Source organism: Diceros bicornis, chromosome 19 (genome assembly GCF_020826845.1).
Source record: "Diceros bicornis minor isolate mBicDic1 chromosome 19, mDicBic1.mat.cur, whole genome shotgun sequence".
Lineage (NCBI taxonomy): Eukaryota > Metazoa > Chordata > Mammalia > Perissodactyla > Rhinocerotidae > Diceros > Diceros bicornis.
In genome coordinates, this window is record NC_080758.1 from 19,502,122 (window position 1) to 19,517,557 (window position 15,436).

General features: G+C 38.0%; 1 protein-coding gene across 1 annotated transcript in view; it reads right to left on the bottom strand.

Moving 5' to 3' along the window:
- The window catches only part of TOP1 (DNA topoisomerase I), an 86,465-nt gene that overhangs the window by 46,278 nt on the left and 24,751 nt on the right, over positions 1-15,436 (bottom strand). Inside the window, exon 3 of the mRNA XM_058562694.1 lies at positions 10,269-10,371. Within this exon, the coding sequence (XP_058418677.1) occupies positions 10,269-10,371 (103 nt within the window). The remainder of the gene's footprint in view (positions 1-10,268; positions 10,372-15,436) is intronic.

The window sequence follows — 15,436 nt, forward strand, 5'->3', positions numbered from 1 at the left end:
AAATTGAAATAACAAGTGTCTATATGAGCAAACTTTTCTTTTTAACTCATGAGGACTGAGCCTAGTTCCAGTATGTTTGGAGGTACATGGTGACCAAGTTTTCCCACCATGCTTTTTATTCTTAGAATCATTATCGTGTCACTCTCTACTCATCGTGTTCTCATAATCTGTTTTTACCGAAATGCAATGTTTTATCAAAAAATTCATCCTTTACTTTGTACAAAAATGGCTCCCAATTGCATTAACACTCTTACTTTCAGTCTCATTAATTTATCCAGCTTTAGAATGACTCGTGAAATATCAAAGTTTCCAAGATTGCAACTGATTCCTCAGGAATTTACACATATGAAATCACAGGCACATGATTTTGATATTACCAGCAAAATGTTTGAGCTTACTATTCCATTATACAAGCATTGCAGTTTTTGTTTTTGTTTTTTTTTTAACATTAACTATAAAAGGAATTAAACCATTAAACCATTAATTCCTTTTATAGTTATCTATACAAGTTTTTGCCTAAAAGCAAAAAATTTAGATCAATTACATCCATAATACTGATGGATGATTATCCTTTTCCCTCCCAAAGTAAGGAAAAAAAAACCCACTTTCTAAGCAATCATTGTGCTTGGTGTTTTCACATACATTAATTCATTGAATCCTCACAACACTCCTGTGAGGTAGGTTTTATTATCCCCTTAAACTGATTTAAAAACAGAGGAGCTAATGGTTCAGTCTTATTCAAAGTTACAATGTGAGAAGTGAAGCTGGGATTTAAACTCAGTATTTCCATTGCCAAGTTCAGAGTACCTTCCACTAAATCAATATCATTACAGTTCCATGAAATTGATAGCCACCACTTAAGGTAAACTGGTGTTAGAGACAAATGCATGGCCAGTCTGAGATTTGATATATAAGCTCAAAACTTTATTTTACCATCAAGTAGAAACTTTCTAGAATAGAGATCTTGGATATTTGAAATGATAAAAGCTTTGGGATACTTGCTTATCATTTTGTCTTGCCATGAAACTATAAATGGCTGATTCAGGAATCTAAGTTTAAGAACGCTTTATCTTCTTTTACGTTCTACCTTCCCCTCTTGTTCTCTTTCTCAATGAAAGCAATTCTTAGAATATTAGTCTCTTTCACTAGAAAACTGGCTTTCTGGCCTTTTGGCAATCACAGCACGGGCACATAGCCCTCCAGTTTTCAGCTTTGCTGTTCATTATCACACCAAACAGAGATCAGACGAAAAAAGTCAACAAATGACAAGGCAATGAGACAGTACCCAGGCCACCCCAGGAAAGTGAAAAAGGTCATTGATACTTCCTGTGCCTGCTAATCAGAGAAAACTCTATTCAGGAAACTCAAAGTTCCTGCTAGAGTAGTAACTCCTTTGTAGGTCATAATCACAAAGACCAGAATGACATGAAACTATCAACTTGACTTTCCAAAAGAAACTCACTCTCCTCTATTTCCAACTGTTTAGATATAAGAGAGCAGGGTTGGATTTTTATACTAAGTGATCTCAGGTGATTCTGGGTTAAGGCTATCTTGTGGTACAAGGCATTCCATTGGGGACTGTTAGAAACTTGGATTTATGGAGGCCTGATAGGCCTCTGAACACAATGCTAACATCATATCTACTTGTCAGGTTCTGTTCCTGTCCTGCCTCCAGAAATAGAGAGCAGAGTACCAAGAGTCCTACCACCCCCATCCATAACCCCCACACTGGCAGGAGTGCTGGCAAAGAGCAAGCCCCAGTGTCAGTCTTTTCTAGGAATCTACCTGAAATAAGTAGCAAATGCACCTGGGGGACAAAGTCCTGTGATAAAGAAGCATGTCTAAGGCTGTGCCATGGAAGTTAAAAGCAGGATTTGGCCAGTAGTAGAAAAGAGAGCCAATCTGGGATCAGTTAAGCTGACTCATCATCATTCAAGATTTCCTAACATGTACCTCTTTTTCCAAAAGGCTTAAAACTAGTTTGACCTTCATGGTGGCTTAAGGAGTAGCACCTTTTCCACTGATAGTGAGATGATGGAAATTCTGACCAATGCATAAGAGGAGTTCATTTGTTGACTGCCTGTTTTAAGAGATGTTACCCTTGTCTTTATACTGATCCTGCTATTTTCACAACAGATATAATATGTCAAAGTTACAAAATGGGCTTTAAATACAACTGAAGGCTACAACACTGGCCAGTTCAGAGGCTGTAGAACAGATGATTGAGATACTGAAGACATTTCAGTGGGGCTAAATAAGAAAAATAAACCAGAAGAAAGGCTTAATACTGACCACTATAGTAAGGAACCCAGAGATCTGGAGAACGAATACATTTTAAGAATGAGTTTAGTGTGGGATACACTGAAGGCCAAAATACAGACGGTAGCTAGCATTCCTAGAATCTCTGTAATGGTCACACTTTTGGATGAAATATGAATTTCATCATCAGGAACACTGAGAAAGAAAACACCCAATTATTGGCTACGCACAGAAGCTGACTCCTTGGCTCAGGGCTCATGTTTGTCTGGGGATAAGATCCACTACACCAGCAGAGCTTGGACAAGCAAAATTCAGTGCCAAAGAGAACAAATGGAAAGATTCGATGCCACACCACTCCAGAGTGTTCATGCCTGTCTTATGCTTCAATTAGCTACATTCCACTAAGGAAAAAAAGTAACCTACACTATTTTTAAAGTGCTGATGGCGAAACCTTTGATCTCTGACTTGTTGGAGCCGAGCACACAACAGGGAAGGCTGACCAGAGTTCCTCTAAGGCACTTAGCAGAAGGGTGGGAGAAAGGGTGGAAGTAGGGGGATGGCAGTAGGAAGCCAGGAAAGAAAAGTATTTTCCTTCTGCCCCAGGAAGGCATTTGCTGCCCCTGTAAAAAAAAAAAAAAGAAAAAAAAACAACCTGTGTCTGATATTTTGGGAAGCTAGGACGTTGGATATGGGAAACAATTTAAATCTGTTAAAGAAAACAAAAACAACGGTCTGTCCTCTATTACCAATAAAAATATCTAACAGATACTTGAACAGCACTAAGTGCCAGGCACTCTTCTAAGCAATTTAGCCACCATGACAAAACTCTGAGATAAATACCAGTACCTCCATTTTACAGATGTGGAAACTGAGACAGAAAAGTTAAGTAACTCACCCACAAAAACACATCTAATGAGAGATAACTAGGATTTAAACTCAGGTGGTCTGGCTCTGAAGTCATACACTTGACCACTCTGTTACATTACTTCCAAAACAAAGCAAAAATGACACAATGATGGGGTAAAAGGAGCCTCTTTATCTTCTGAGAATAGTACTTAGCTAAATGGCTAAAGGAACAAACACATCCCAGTTACCTGCCCATTCCTCAAGGCAGCAGACTCCTGAGGTTGCACCCAATGGAACCACAGCAGATTCCTATGGGAGAGCCTAGAGAGGTTCAAAGCTGTAGAAGGAGGAAATCCATGGCCCCTTCAGGAAAAGCAGACAATTAAAGCTTAAATAATGTTTGTTAAATAAAAAATTCTAGGTAAATTCAAAAGTTTACTCTGGGAAAAGAACGCAGTAGCCAGTTTCTGAAAGGCTCTAAGAAGTGAAGATTTCTTAATGCTCACCACCATTATGGGTTACTAAACAAAATCACAAGAATTATCGAAACTTTGAGTTGAATGGAGTCTTAGAAATTATTTAATCCCTTGTTTGCAGGCCAGAGATGATAAAGGGATGTGCCCAAAGATACAAAGCCAATACATATTCTGAACTCCCATTTCTCCCCTAAGTTCCTTATCTCTATTAATAGGGTAAACAGCCACCCAGTTATCCAAGCTAGGAAGCTTTTTTCTTAGACCCCTTCTGCCATAATGGCTAAGTCTTATATCTCCCTTTCTCAACTATTTTCAATGGGTTCTTGCTCCCTTCAGAATCAAGACCCAACTTCGTGAAATAGCATTTAATAGTTATGTCTCAAGCCACTTTTTTTGGCCTCATTTTCTATCCCATCCTCTGTTAACCCAGGCATCTACCTAACTGGATTCTTCCCAGAGCAAAACACATTACAATGCTTCCACGTGTTGCTTATGCTTTTCTCCTTGTCTGGAATACCCCTCTTTCTAGCCATCACCTTCCCTTGTCAAGATCTTACCATCTTTCAATGGCTAGCTCAAATGTCCTTTCCACCACGAAATCTTTAAAAAAATGATTATAGTTCATTATAATAGGGCTAGATATAATTGAAAACTAGGGCTCCAAATTAGATGTTATCAATAACTAACTACTAAATTAGATTCAACTACCAAAATGGACAGCTCCAATTTATCTGAATGATGTTCTACTAGGCTTTGTAGTAATCATCACCACCATCATCACACCACCATCATCATCACCTCAATTATTTAGTATGTTACAGTTTCCAAACAGCCGTCATCTTCATAATTGCACTGAATTCTCCCCAAAGAACTTGAAAGCTTGACCAGGCCAGTATTGCTATCAACACTTGACCAAAATGGAAAATGAACCCAAAAGTTAAGCAGCTTGGATTAGGGCACACAGCTAGTAAATGACAGAACCTGGCCACCTGACTTCTATTTTAGTGTGCTTTTCACCACATCACATTGACTCCCATGTGAATGGTGGTGGCACTCAAGTTCCTCATTTCTAAACTACCCAACCTTCTATCTACCTATGTTTTGTGCATTTCCCCCAGAAAGGTTGACACAGGGATGGGCTTCAGCAAACAGCTCACAGAAAAAGGAGTAAACACATCTTTTAAATTTGATTACTTCCAGAAAAATTTCCCCTAATCTGAGAATGAGTTGCTTAATTCCAGTGCATTTTCCTAAGATTGTACATTGTCTCAGTTCTAATTCAGGTAGGATTTGGAACTGAAGGGAAAGCAGAAACCAAAAGCATCCTTATTCTCAGACGTTCCTCACACTGACTGTATAGATTAGCATTGCCAACACGGCTGGAAAAGCACTTCCCTTACTATTTCACAGCAGTGCTTTTCTGTCTTCCCTGGCTTTCCACAAATTTGTCACTCCAGATTGAGTGCCAGGTTTAAAACTGGCAAGAATGCACACAGCCAAAAACTAGCAGGAGGAATCTTGTTTTTCACATGACAGTCCTTTATTTTCTAAAATCAGCCCCTCCTCCACAATTGCTTTTAATAATGTTGTTTATATAAGAGGTCTAGTATTAAAGATAATTTATGATTAAGAATGCAACCTTTCAAGAGAAGTATCTGATGAGACCCAACAAATTGAATGGTTCCTTAGCATCTAGTAAGAATACTCTTTTTGTTTCTTTTGAGAGGATTTATGTATTTTTTAAAAGGACCTGAAGTTCTAAATATTAATGCTAGTAGAAGCAGTGTCAGAGATAAATTTAGTTTTCTTATTTATTTATTTTTTTCCCCCCAAAGCCCCAGCAGATTGTTGTATGTCACAGCTGCACATCCCTCCAGCCGCTGCATGTGGGACGTGGCCCCAGCACGGCTGGGAGAAGCCGCGCGTCGTGTGCGCCCGGGACCCGAACCTGGGCCGCCAGCAGCGGAGCGCGCGCACTTAACTGCTAAGCCACGGGGCCGGCCCTAGTGTCAGAGATAAATAACAGAAGAAATTATTTTTAATTTGACTTTGGTATAAACTCTTCCTGTGATGTTAGAGACCAAACAGGAGATAGTCAGGGATAGGGCTTTCATAGGGAAAGAATTTAATGAGACTAATACTTCTACTGCCAAAAACTTCAGGGATTTGGGGCCCAAAGAAAGAGGCAGTGCCTGAAATGATCTGGCATTTTAAAACCTGAGCTGCCTACCACATGCATATGAGAAAAAGAGGTGCTTATATTTAAACAAAGATAGTTTATAGTTTAGCTACACAACTAACCTTTCTTAGGGAGGGAGTTTTTTTTTTTCTGGAAGGAATAATGTAATGAGAGGAAAACATACTAGGACTCAGAAGCCCTGGTCTCTCCTCCTCGCTCTGCTACCACATTGCCATGTGACTTTGGGCATGTCACCTCAGACTCCTGTCCACAGGAAAATATAAGATGGAATGATCTTTAATACTCTCTCCCTTATTTTGCACCTTGAGGGAGAACAACAAAGAAGAAAGCATTATGAATAAGATGGGATCCCCTGAGGGGTAGGTCGACATCCCACTGTCTCACTAGAAAATGTGGTTTCCCATTCTCTGACACTGCAAGTATGCATACATGTTACTATGCAAGAGAAAGATGCCTCCTGGATTTAGGTCCTAAGTGCAGGCTAATGAGAAATGATTGATGCTAATAACTAGCAGAGAAGAAGGAACACAGAAATACATTAGTGTAAAATTTGTTTCCTTATAATAGATAGCCACCAAGTTAGGCAGGATTGATTAGCAAAGTGTTGGAATCAAGTGAAGCATTTTGGAATAGAACATGCTAAATCTTAATTATTCTGGGCTTCAGAGGTGATTAAACAATCCTCAAGGTTTTCCTAATCTGCTACAGAAGAAAAATGAAAAAGCCCAAAATTACTAGAAAGATCAGAAGTCACTTAAAAAGGAACACGACATAAAATACATATTTTACTGGAATATAAGCAATACACTTGCTTTGTTGCAAAGAGGTATTGTGTCAGTAGAGGTCAAAACAGGAAGTATTTAAAAGTCTGCTTACTACACATCATCTGGTTAAACTGTCTTAAACTTACATGTGAATTAGAGATCCAGGGCTAGATTTAGTCATGGTCAACGGAAACTCAGGCCAGGTTTTTCCAATGCCTCTTGGCAAACAGGCTATTATTTTCTTAAGTATTTTGATTAGAAATGAAGAAAATATTAAAAGGCACAAAACCGCATATAACAAATTCCTGAATTTGCCTATGCTATAATCTTGGAAAAGTAAGCTTTTCATAGAGGTACAAAATATCATCTCCTCACATTTGTAGAGCAGTTCACAAAGCACTTTTGTATTTATTGACTCCCATGGGTTCCCTCTGAAGCATGTGTTAATGAGGAAACTGAGTTGAGGAAGGTTAGGTAACCTAGTCAAGATCACAGGAGACCTAAGTAGATGGACCAGGACATGGCCTTCTCCTAGATAGAGGTGATGAAGCTTTTTGGACTTTTCAAGAAAAATGACACCAAAATAAAATCTTATATTTTTAAAAAGGAGATTTTGGTAAAACTGGGCAGGGTCAAACTTATGTCCCAAAGCCTTTTATGCCACTTCTACCTAATCTTCTCTCCCACCACATTTGCAAATTATGGTTGGTGAAGTAAGACATGCCAGAGAAGAAGAAATCAATTTGTAAAAGCTTATGTTTTAAATATTCTATCTTTTTAAAGTTTTTTGGACAGATTTCTGGGTAACAAAAGATAGCATTTCTTCATCTGATCTATAAGCATTTTCCTCAGATGATAAAGTTCTTCATAGTCAAAGATTATCTCATATTTTTTTGGCACTTCACATCAACTAGCACATCATAAACATGGCAAGCAGGATAAAAATACCTGTTTGATGTAATTCGGCAATTCTACTCCTAAGTATATACCCCAAAGAATTGAAAGCAGGAACTCAAACTTGTACACCCATGTTCATAACAGCATTATTCACAATAGCCAAAAAGTGGAAACAACCCAAGTATCCATCAACAGATGAATGGATTTTTTAAAATGTGATACAGATGTACAATGGAATGTTATGCAGCCATAAAAAGGAATGGAATTTTGATATGCAACACCATGATGAACCTTGAAAACAAGGGAAATAAGCCAGACAAAAAGGACAAATATTTTATGATTCCACTTATATGAGCTACCAAGAATAGGCAAATTCATAGAGATAGAAAGTCAAATAGAAGTTGCTAAGGGATAGGGGGAAAGGGAGAAAGGGAGGTATTGCTTAGTGAGTTCAGAGATTATTTGAGATGATGACAAAGTTCCGGAGATGTATACTGGTGATGGTTGTACAATACTGGGAATGTACTTAATGCCACTTCAAAACAGTAAACTTTATGTTATGTGTATTTCACAACAAACACACGAAAAACTCTTTGAAAAATGGGATAGCCAAATGGAACTATCCTATAGAATATTGAGAATATGTGAAAAGAAGAGAGAAGGTGGAAACTGAGGTACCCACAGGTTATCCACTCATTGATGCAATAAATATATACCAATAAGTGCCTCCTATCTGCCAGGTACTATACTAAGCTTTGAGGATGTAAAATGAATACAACAGACCTCAACTCTGCTCCCAGGGACCTTAAGAGTATAGGAGGGCATACAGAAAAGTAAAGAGACAATTACAACACCAGCACAACTTGGTAATTACTATGATAGGGATATTTATTCAAGGTGTCAGAGAGTACAAAGAAGTGGCACTTAATATGAGGGTGTAGGCAGAAAGGATACCTAGAGGAAGTAAAGCCTAAGCTGCAACCAAAAGAATGATATTAAGAGGGCAATAGAGTATTGCAGAACCAGTAATAGCACATTTTAAGACTTAGAAGTAGCAGAAAACATGCTGTGTTTGAGGAATTGAAAAGAAGTCCAGCAAGACTGAATATGGAATGTGAGAGAACGGTAAAAAGCAAGAGAGGGAGCAGAGGAAGAGAGCCAAAGACTATTAGAGAATCACTATGCACCTTAGAAAGAGGAAATGAAAAAGGTGGCCAGAAAGGTAGAAAAAGATAGAGACATGAAAGCCAAAGAAAGTCAGTTTTAAGAAGGAGGGCTGGGCCCAGAATATGGTGCATCATGACAAATATTCCATGTGTATTCTGCTGAGTGTACATGTCAATTAAGCAAGTTGGCTGATGATGTTCAAGTCTTCTACATCCTTAATGATTTTCTGTTTATACTATCAATTGAGAAAAAGGTAGTAAAATCTGACTATAATTATGAATTGTCTATGTCTCTTTGCAGTTCTGTCAGTTTTTACTTCATGTATTTTGAGGTTCTGATATTAGTATATAAACATTTATAGTTATGTCCTCCTGGTTAATTGGTCTCATCATTATGAAATGAACTTCTTTATTCCTGGCAATATTCTTTGCACTCAAATCTACTTTGGTAGATATTAGTATGAGCTGGACAACTATAACTTGGAGAAGATGCATGTGAACTGAGACTAGATGCAACCACTGAGATTAAATTCACTAGAGTAATGAAAATGGAAACTAGATGATCAAGTGTTAAGAAATGAGTGAGTGGTAGGGAGAAAAGACCACAGGAGTGGTAGACGATTTGTGAAGAAATGTCCCCACTAGAAAAAATTCATCTAGTTATTTTAATGATTCATAAAGACTTATTCATAAAAAGAATTCATTAGAAATATTTTTTGAATTTTAATGATTCATAAAAAGAAGAGAGTTAGAAAGCAATTCTCACTTTAACTTGTCTACAGACAATAAGCTAAGCTAACGAAGTAGTTCCAAGAGACTCTAGGCTGGAGGCATTTGTCCAATAAATGATTGATCTTTACATTCCCTTCTAACAAAACTTGGGCCACTATGGGAATACCATATGGCCTTCTCACCAACAACTGCCTTTACTCAAAATGGAAGCATAAGTCATCATTTTCAGTAAGTGGTCCTATATCCAAAGATACCCTAAGACTTTGGGCTTAACCATTCACTTTCTACACCAAAAAAAACGGGAGCAAAACGAACAAGAAAACATCTTTCTGAGGCTTGGACCCCAGAGGGCAGCACTATTGAGCATTATTGGTTGTGATTGGCTTTTGCAAGAGCTGAACCCCCCTGATAACCTCATGAAAGCTAGGAACGCTCTCTCCAGGAAAATCTCATATACCCAATCTTCTGCATATGATTTCAGGGGCTCACAGACCATGGAAGCCCAAGTTAAGAATTTTTAACTTATACCTTTTAAAGTACAGAAAGAAGAAGAAAAAAAAAATATATCAAGCCTCCAATCCAGTCACCTTTTGTCTAGGCAAGCAGAGTCTGGACATGTGGTTAAATACTATCATTTGTTACAATGAATCTATAGCTGTCTTAGGTAAAAATACTATTTTTAATGAGGTATATATTGAAAGAAAATTCACCATACTTGCTTTGTACATCCTGATCTGAAGAATGGCATTCCCAGTAAGGCCTGAATTATCAAGGCCATCCTTTTAGTAACTCTGGAGTCAAATACAGTCTCTGCTTACTTCACTATCCATGCTGTTTACCTGTGGCTCAAGTTAAGGCCTATTCCAGGTGAGCAAAGTCACAGCCACCCACTGCTGAATGACGAGGGACTTGCTGGTTCAACCCTTACCTGTTGCTATGCTTGGACTTTTCTCGGTCCTTCTCCTTGTCTTTCTTGTGCTCTTTGTGCCGGTGTTCTCGATCTTTGTGTTTATCTTTGTGTTTATGAGAATCTGCAACCATAAGAGATAAGTCAGTTAAGAGGAGTCATGAGCTATCTCCTGCCCATCTACCTTGACAAGCTGGTCAAGAAGCACAATGACAGGATTCAAATGGCATGGTAGCCATAATAGCACATTCCATTGGAAGGAAAGATTTCACAAAGTAGCCCAGAAAAGTCATCCCATTACCCTGCCTCTAAAACAAGGCGTGTTACAAACATGCAGGAGGAGGGGAGCCAGTTGTACTGTAAAAGGAAGCAACAGTTTGGCATTCTTTTCCCTGGATCTGGTACTATTAAGACTAAGTCACAAATGATACCAAGGGATAAATCTTGAACACTGACTCTCAAAATCAGATGGTTATCTATGTAACTTCTAGAAAATCCAAACCTCGAGATACCTGTTTTTAAATCAACTTTAATGAAGTATAATTTGTATACAGTAAAATAAACACATTTCAAAGACACAGTGTGATAAGTCTCACAAACATATGCACAAGTGTAATCCTCACCAAAATAAAAATTTAGAACAATTCCATCACCCCATAAAGTTTCCCGTGTGCCCATTCCCAGACAATCCCCATCTTCTGCCCCAGCTCGAAGCAACCACTGATCTGCCAGCACTATGGATTAGATTTGGCTAGAGTTCTAAAGTTTCATATGAATGTGATCATATAGGATTTACTCTTGGTGTCTGACCTCTTTCACTCAGCATAATATTGTTGACATTCATCCATGTTGCTGGATGTACCAGTAGTTGGTTAGATTTTATTGCCTAGTGGTATTCCACTGTATGGATATACTGCAATTTATTTATCTATTCACCTATTGATGGACATTTGAGTTGTTTCCAGGCGTTGGTTATTATGAACGAATCTGCTATGAACATTCATATACAAGTTTTGTGTATACAAGTTTTCATTTCTCTTGGGTACATAATTAGTAGTGAAATTACTGGGTCATATGGTAAGTGTATGTTAATTATATAGGAAACTGCCACACTGTATTCCAAAGTGGCTGTATGATTATACATTCCCACCAACAATACATTAGAGTTCCAACTGCCACACATTCTCACCAACACCTAGTATTATCAGTCGTTAATTTCAGCCACTCTAGCAGGTGTGTAGTAGTATTTCACTGTGGTTTTAAGCCAGTTTCCTGATTAAATGATGAGCACCTTTCATGTGCTTACTGGCCACTCATATGTACCTTCTTTGGTGAAGTATCTCTCCGAATCTTCACCATTTTAAAAATATTTGTTTGTCTTTTTATTACTGAGTTGTAAGAGTTCTTTATACATTCTGGATTACAATTTTTTGGTTAGATATATATATTATGAATTTTTCTTTCTAGGAGTTTTATAGAGGTAAGGGACAGGATACATTTTTAAATCCATAAAGATGTCCAGTTGTTCTAGCATCATTTTTTTAAAAGACAGCCCTTCCCCAGTGAATTGCCTTAACTTCTTTACTGAAAATGAAGTGACCATATAATTGCAGGTCTATTTCTGGACTCTACTCTATCCTTACACGAACACACACTATCTTGAGTACTATAGCTTTACAGTAAGTTTTCTTCTTCATAGTAAATTTTGAAATCAGGTAATAAAGTACTTTAGCTTTGTTCTTTTTCAAAATTGTTTTAGCCATTCAGTGTCTTCTGCATTTCCATATAAGTTTTAGATTCAGTTTGTCAATTTCTTAAAAAAAAAAGCCAGCTAGGAGTTTGTGTTCACAGGACAATTTGGGGAGAAGTGACATCAAAACGTTGTGTCTTTGATCCATGAATGTGGTATCTCTCTACAATTATTTAGGTTAGTGACGCTCAAATTTTAGTGTGTATCAGAATTAACCCCAGGGGGCCTATTAAATATGCAGTGCACTGGGGTAAGGTCACCCCAATGTTGAATATGAATGAATTGTAAGTTTATGTATCCAACACGTGTAGTGGCTTTAAAACATGACCAACAGATTCTTTGATAACTTCTCCTTTCAAGAGGTGTGGCCTAATTGCCTTTTCCTTGAATACTGGCTGGACTTAGTGCCTCACTCCAAAAAACAGGATAAAATAGAAATGTCAGTATATGACTTCTGATACCTGGATCTTTCTCCTTGCTCTAGGAGAAGCCAGCTGCCATGCTGTCAGGACACTCAGGCAGGCCCATGTGGTGAGGAACTGAAACTTCCTGACAACAGCCAGGTGAGTGAACCATCTTGGAAGTAGGTCCTCTAGTGTCAGTTAAGCCTTCTAATGACTGCAATCTCATGACAGACCCTGAGCCAAAATGACCCAGCTAAGTTGCTCCTGGATTCCTGGCTCACAGAAACTGTGTGAAAAAACAAATGTTTGCTGTTTTAAGCTGATAAATTTTGGGGTAATATGTTTTGTAGAAATAGATAACTAATAATAATGTATAGGCATGCGTGTGTTTATCAATTCCTGGCTAACAGCAAAAGAAGCCACATCTGGCATAATTCATTAAACATCTATTTTGTGCCAGGCCCCAGGGAAACAGCAATTTGCATGATCATACCCCTCGTTATAAGAAATTCTCACCCCACAGAGATGGGACAGTGTCAGAAGTAGGACCTGAACCCAATCTGCCATGCAGCATACAGAATCCTACAACTTCTAAAATTCTCAAGTCTAAAATTTTAAAATGCTGAGTCAATCAGATACACAAAGTTGGTGGCCTCTGTTTACTTGACAGTAATAAATACCCCCATTACTTCTGCCCAAACTAAGCACTTATGGTTAAAGCCATAATAATGACAAAACATGCCACCAGCACTTCAACCTGGAATGAAGTCTGTGTTGTTTGATTTTGCTTATAGGTCAGATTTAACAAACAAGAAACAGAACATTAGGGTCTGCTATTATGGCCCAAAGATATGGCAGGGACATAATATTAAAAAAAAAAATTACTGTGTATAATTCAACACACAAAGACATAAACAAACATACGTAAAAGACTAGAAGACAGATACCAAAATGTTAAAAAGTAGTTATTTTTGGGTGGTAAATTTATGAGCAACTTGAGTTTTTGTGCGTATACTTCACCTTGTTTTCCAACTTTTCCCCATGATGAGTCACTTTTGCAATAAAAAATAAAAGTTATTTTTAAAAATTACCAAGCTTAAAAATTTATTTTTTTTTTATTTTTATTTTTTTATTTTTATGTGAGGAGATCAGCCCTGTGCTAACATCCGCCAATCCTCCTCTTTTTTTTTTTTTTGTGCTGAGGAAGACGGCCCTGGGCTAACATCTGTGCCCATCTTCCTCCACTTTATATGGGACGCCGCCACAGCATGGCTTGCCAAGCAGTGCGTCGGTGCGCGCCCGGGATCCGAACCAGCGAACCTCGGGCCGCCGCAGCGGAGCGCGCGCACTTAACCGCTTGCGCCACCGGGCCGGCCCCTTAAAAATTTATTTTGACAAATACTAGTATACACAAGGAAAAAGTAGTTTAATTCATGAAAAAGCACTAAAATTTAAAGAAAAAGGAAAGTAAGTAAAAGATAAATTGAAAAAAATTCCAGATAGGTTTCAGATAACCAGTCTGCCAATAACATTATCTTTTTAAGAGCAGAGAACTTCAAAATTTATTTTAAAGCCAGGTCTCCAAGTCTTCTAAAGCAATTGCTAATCTAAGAACACAAAACCAAAATGTCTGGTAAGAAACTTTAAGGCTGTGGCTGAATAATTCCACTGATGCAAATAAGACCTAGGTCAAAGATCTGAACCCTAAGTGTCTCTAATTTTAAACGAAGTTATTATTACGTGTCTACTATATGCTCCAATTGTGCTATATGTGCTGTGACAGGTACCCAAAAGTATAATATAAGACCAATATCTGAATGGCTATAGCATAGCTCCACATGGCAGACTGGGCCTTCCGAGGAGAAACAGAATGAGGTGCCTCCTGAACAGCAAAAGTGTGTAAACAAACTAAATTACCAAACTGACAAGGAAACTGTAGAGATAATCTGCACTAGGTAAAGTGATAGATAAATAACTTCTAAAAATGCAAATGGAAATACATTTGAATGTGAATGATGGCTGGAAGTTTCTTTAAAATACTCTCAGGCACAAAGAATTGGTGAATATGGGATAGATAAAACAAGATTGGCAAGAGGTTGATGGTTATTGAAGTGGGTGGATAAGATACATGGGAGCTCATTATACTGCTCTCTACTACTGTATATGCTTGACACTTTTCATAATAAAAAGTTAAACACTATCTTTAAGCTTCTTCTCTTCCAATCCCTTATTTGTCTCATTATATAAGGGTACAGCAAGGAGAAGACTAGCCTAGTCCAAGAGAAGATTTGTGTTAAAGAGCAGTAAGAGATAAAGTTTGACAGATAAAACTAACCCAAGAGTCAGGGTGTCCTACTCCAAGGATGACAGGGAGCCACTTCAAGCAGAAAAGCAACAAAATAAAAGCCATACTTAAGGAAGATTAATTGAAGGGCAGTGTGGGTAGAAAGGTAAAAGCAAAATAACTAGCTAGTGGTTTTTGAAGCAGTCTAGAAAAAAAAGTGATAGCAGAGGGGCTGAGAAGGAAGGAAAAAAATGTAAAAGCATGTTGAGAAAAATCGAAGTAGAACCCAGTTCCAGGAACTCACTGCTATGTGTAATAAATGAATGCAGAGGAAGAGTCAAAGACTCAAAGACTCTGGGTCCAGGTGACTAGAACGAGGTGCCTTCAAAGATACAGAAAAGCTGTGCAGAGCAAAGACGGGGAGAAGGAAAAAGACTGGAGAAATGATGAAACTAATTGAAGTCATATTATATTTAAGGTAACAGTGGGACATCTGACTAAAGATGTTGGTCAGAAAAGAAGCCAGTAAGTGAAAAATTGAAGCCAATAAGGGCATATTGATCTACATCCCTCATGGTGAAAATATATGTAGACAGCATACTAATGGCTTTGAAGATTAACTGGATTCACCTAAGAATAGATATTGTTAAAATGTTTGGAGAAAAGATCTTGCTTCTTCAAGCATCTGTTAAATGCAAAAAGAACCATGTTGAACTTGACTTGACAGATTAGAAATGAAAGATGCAAACCA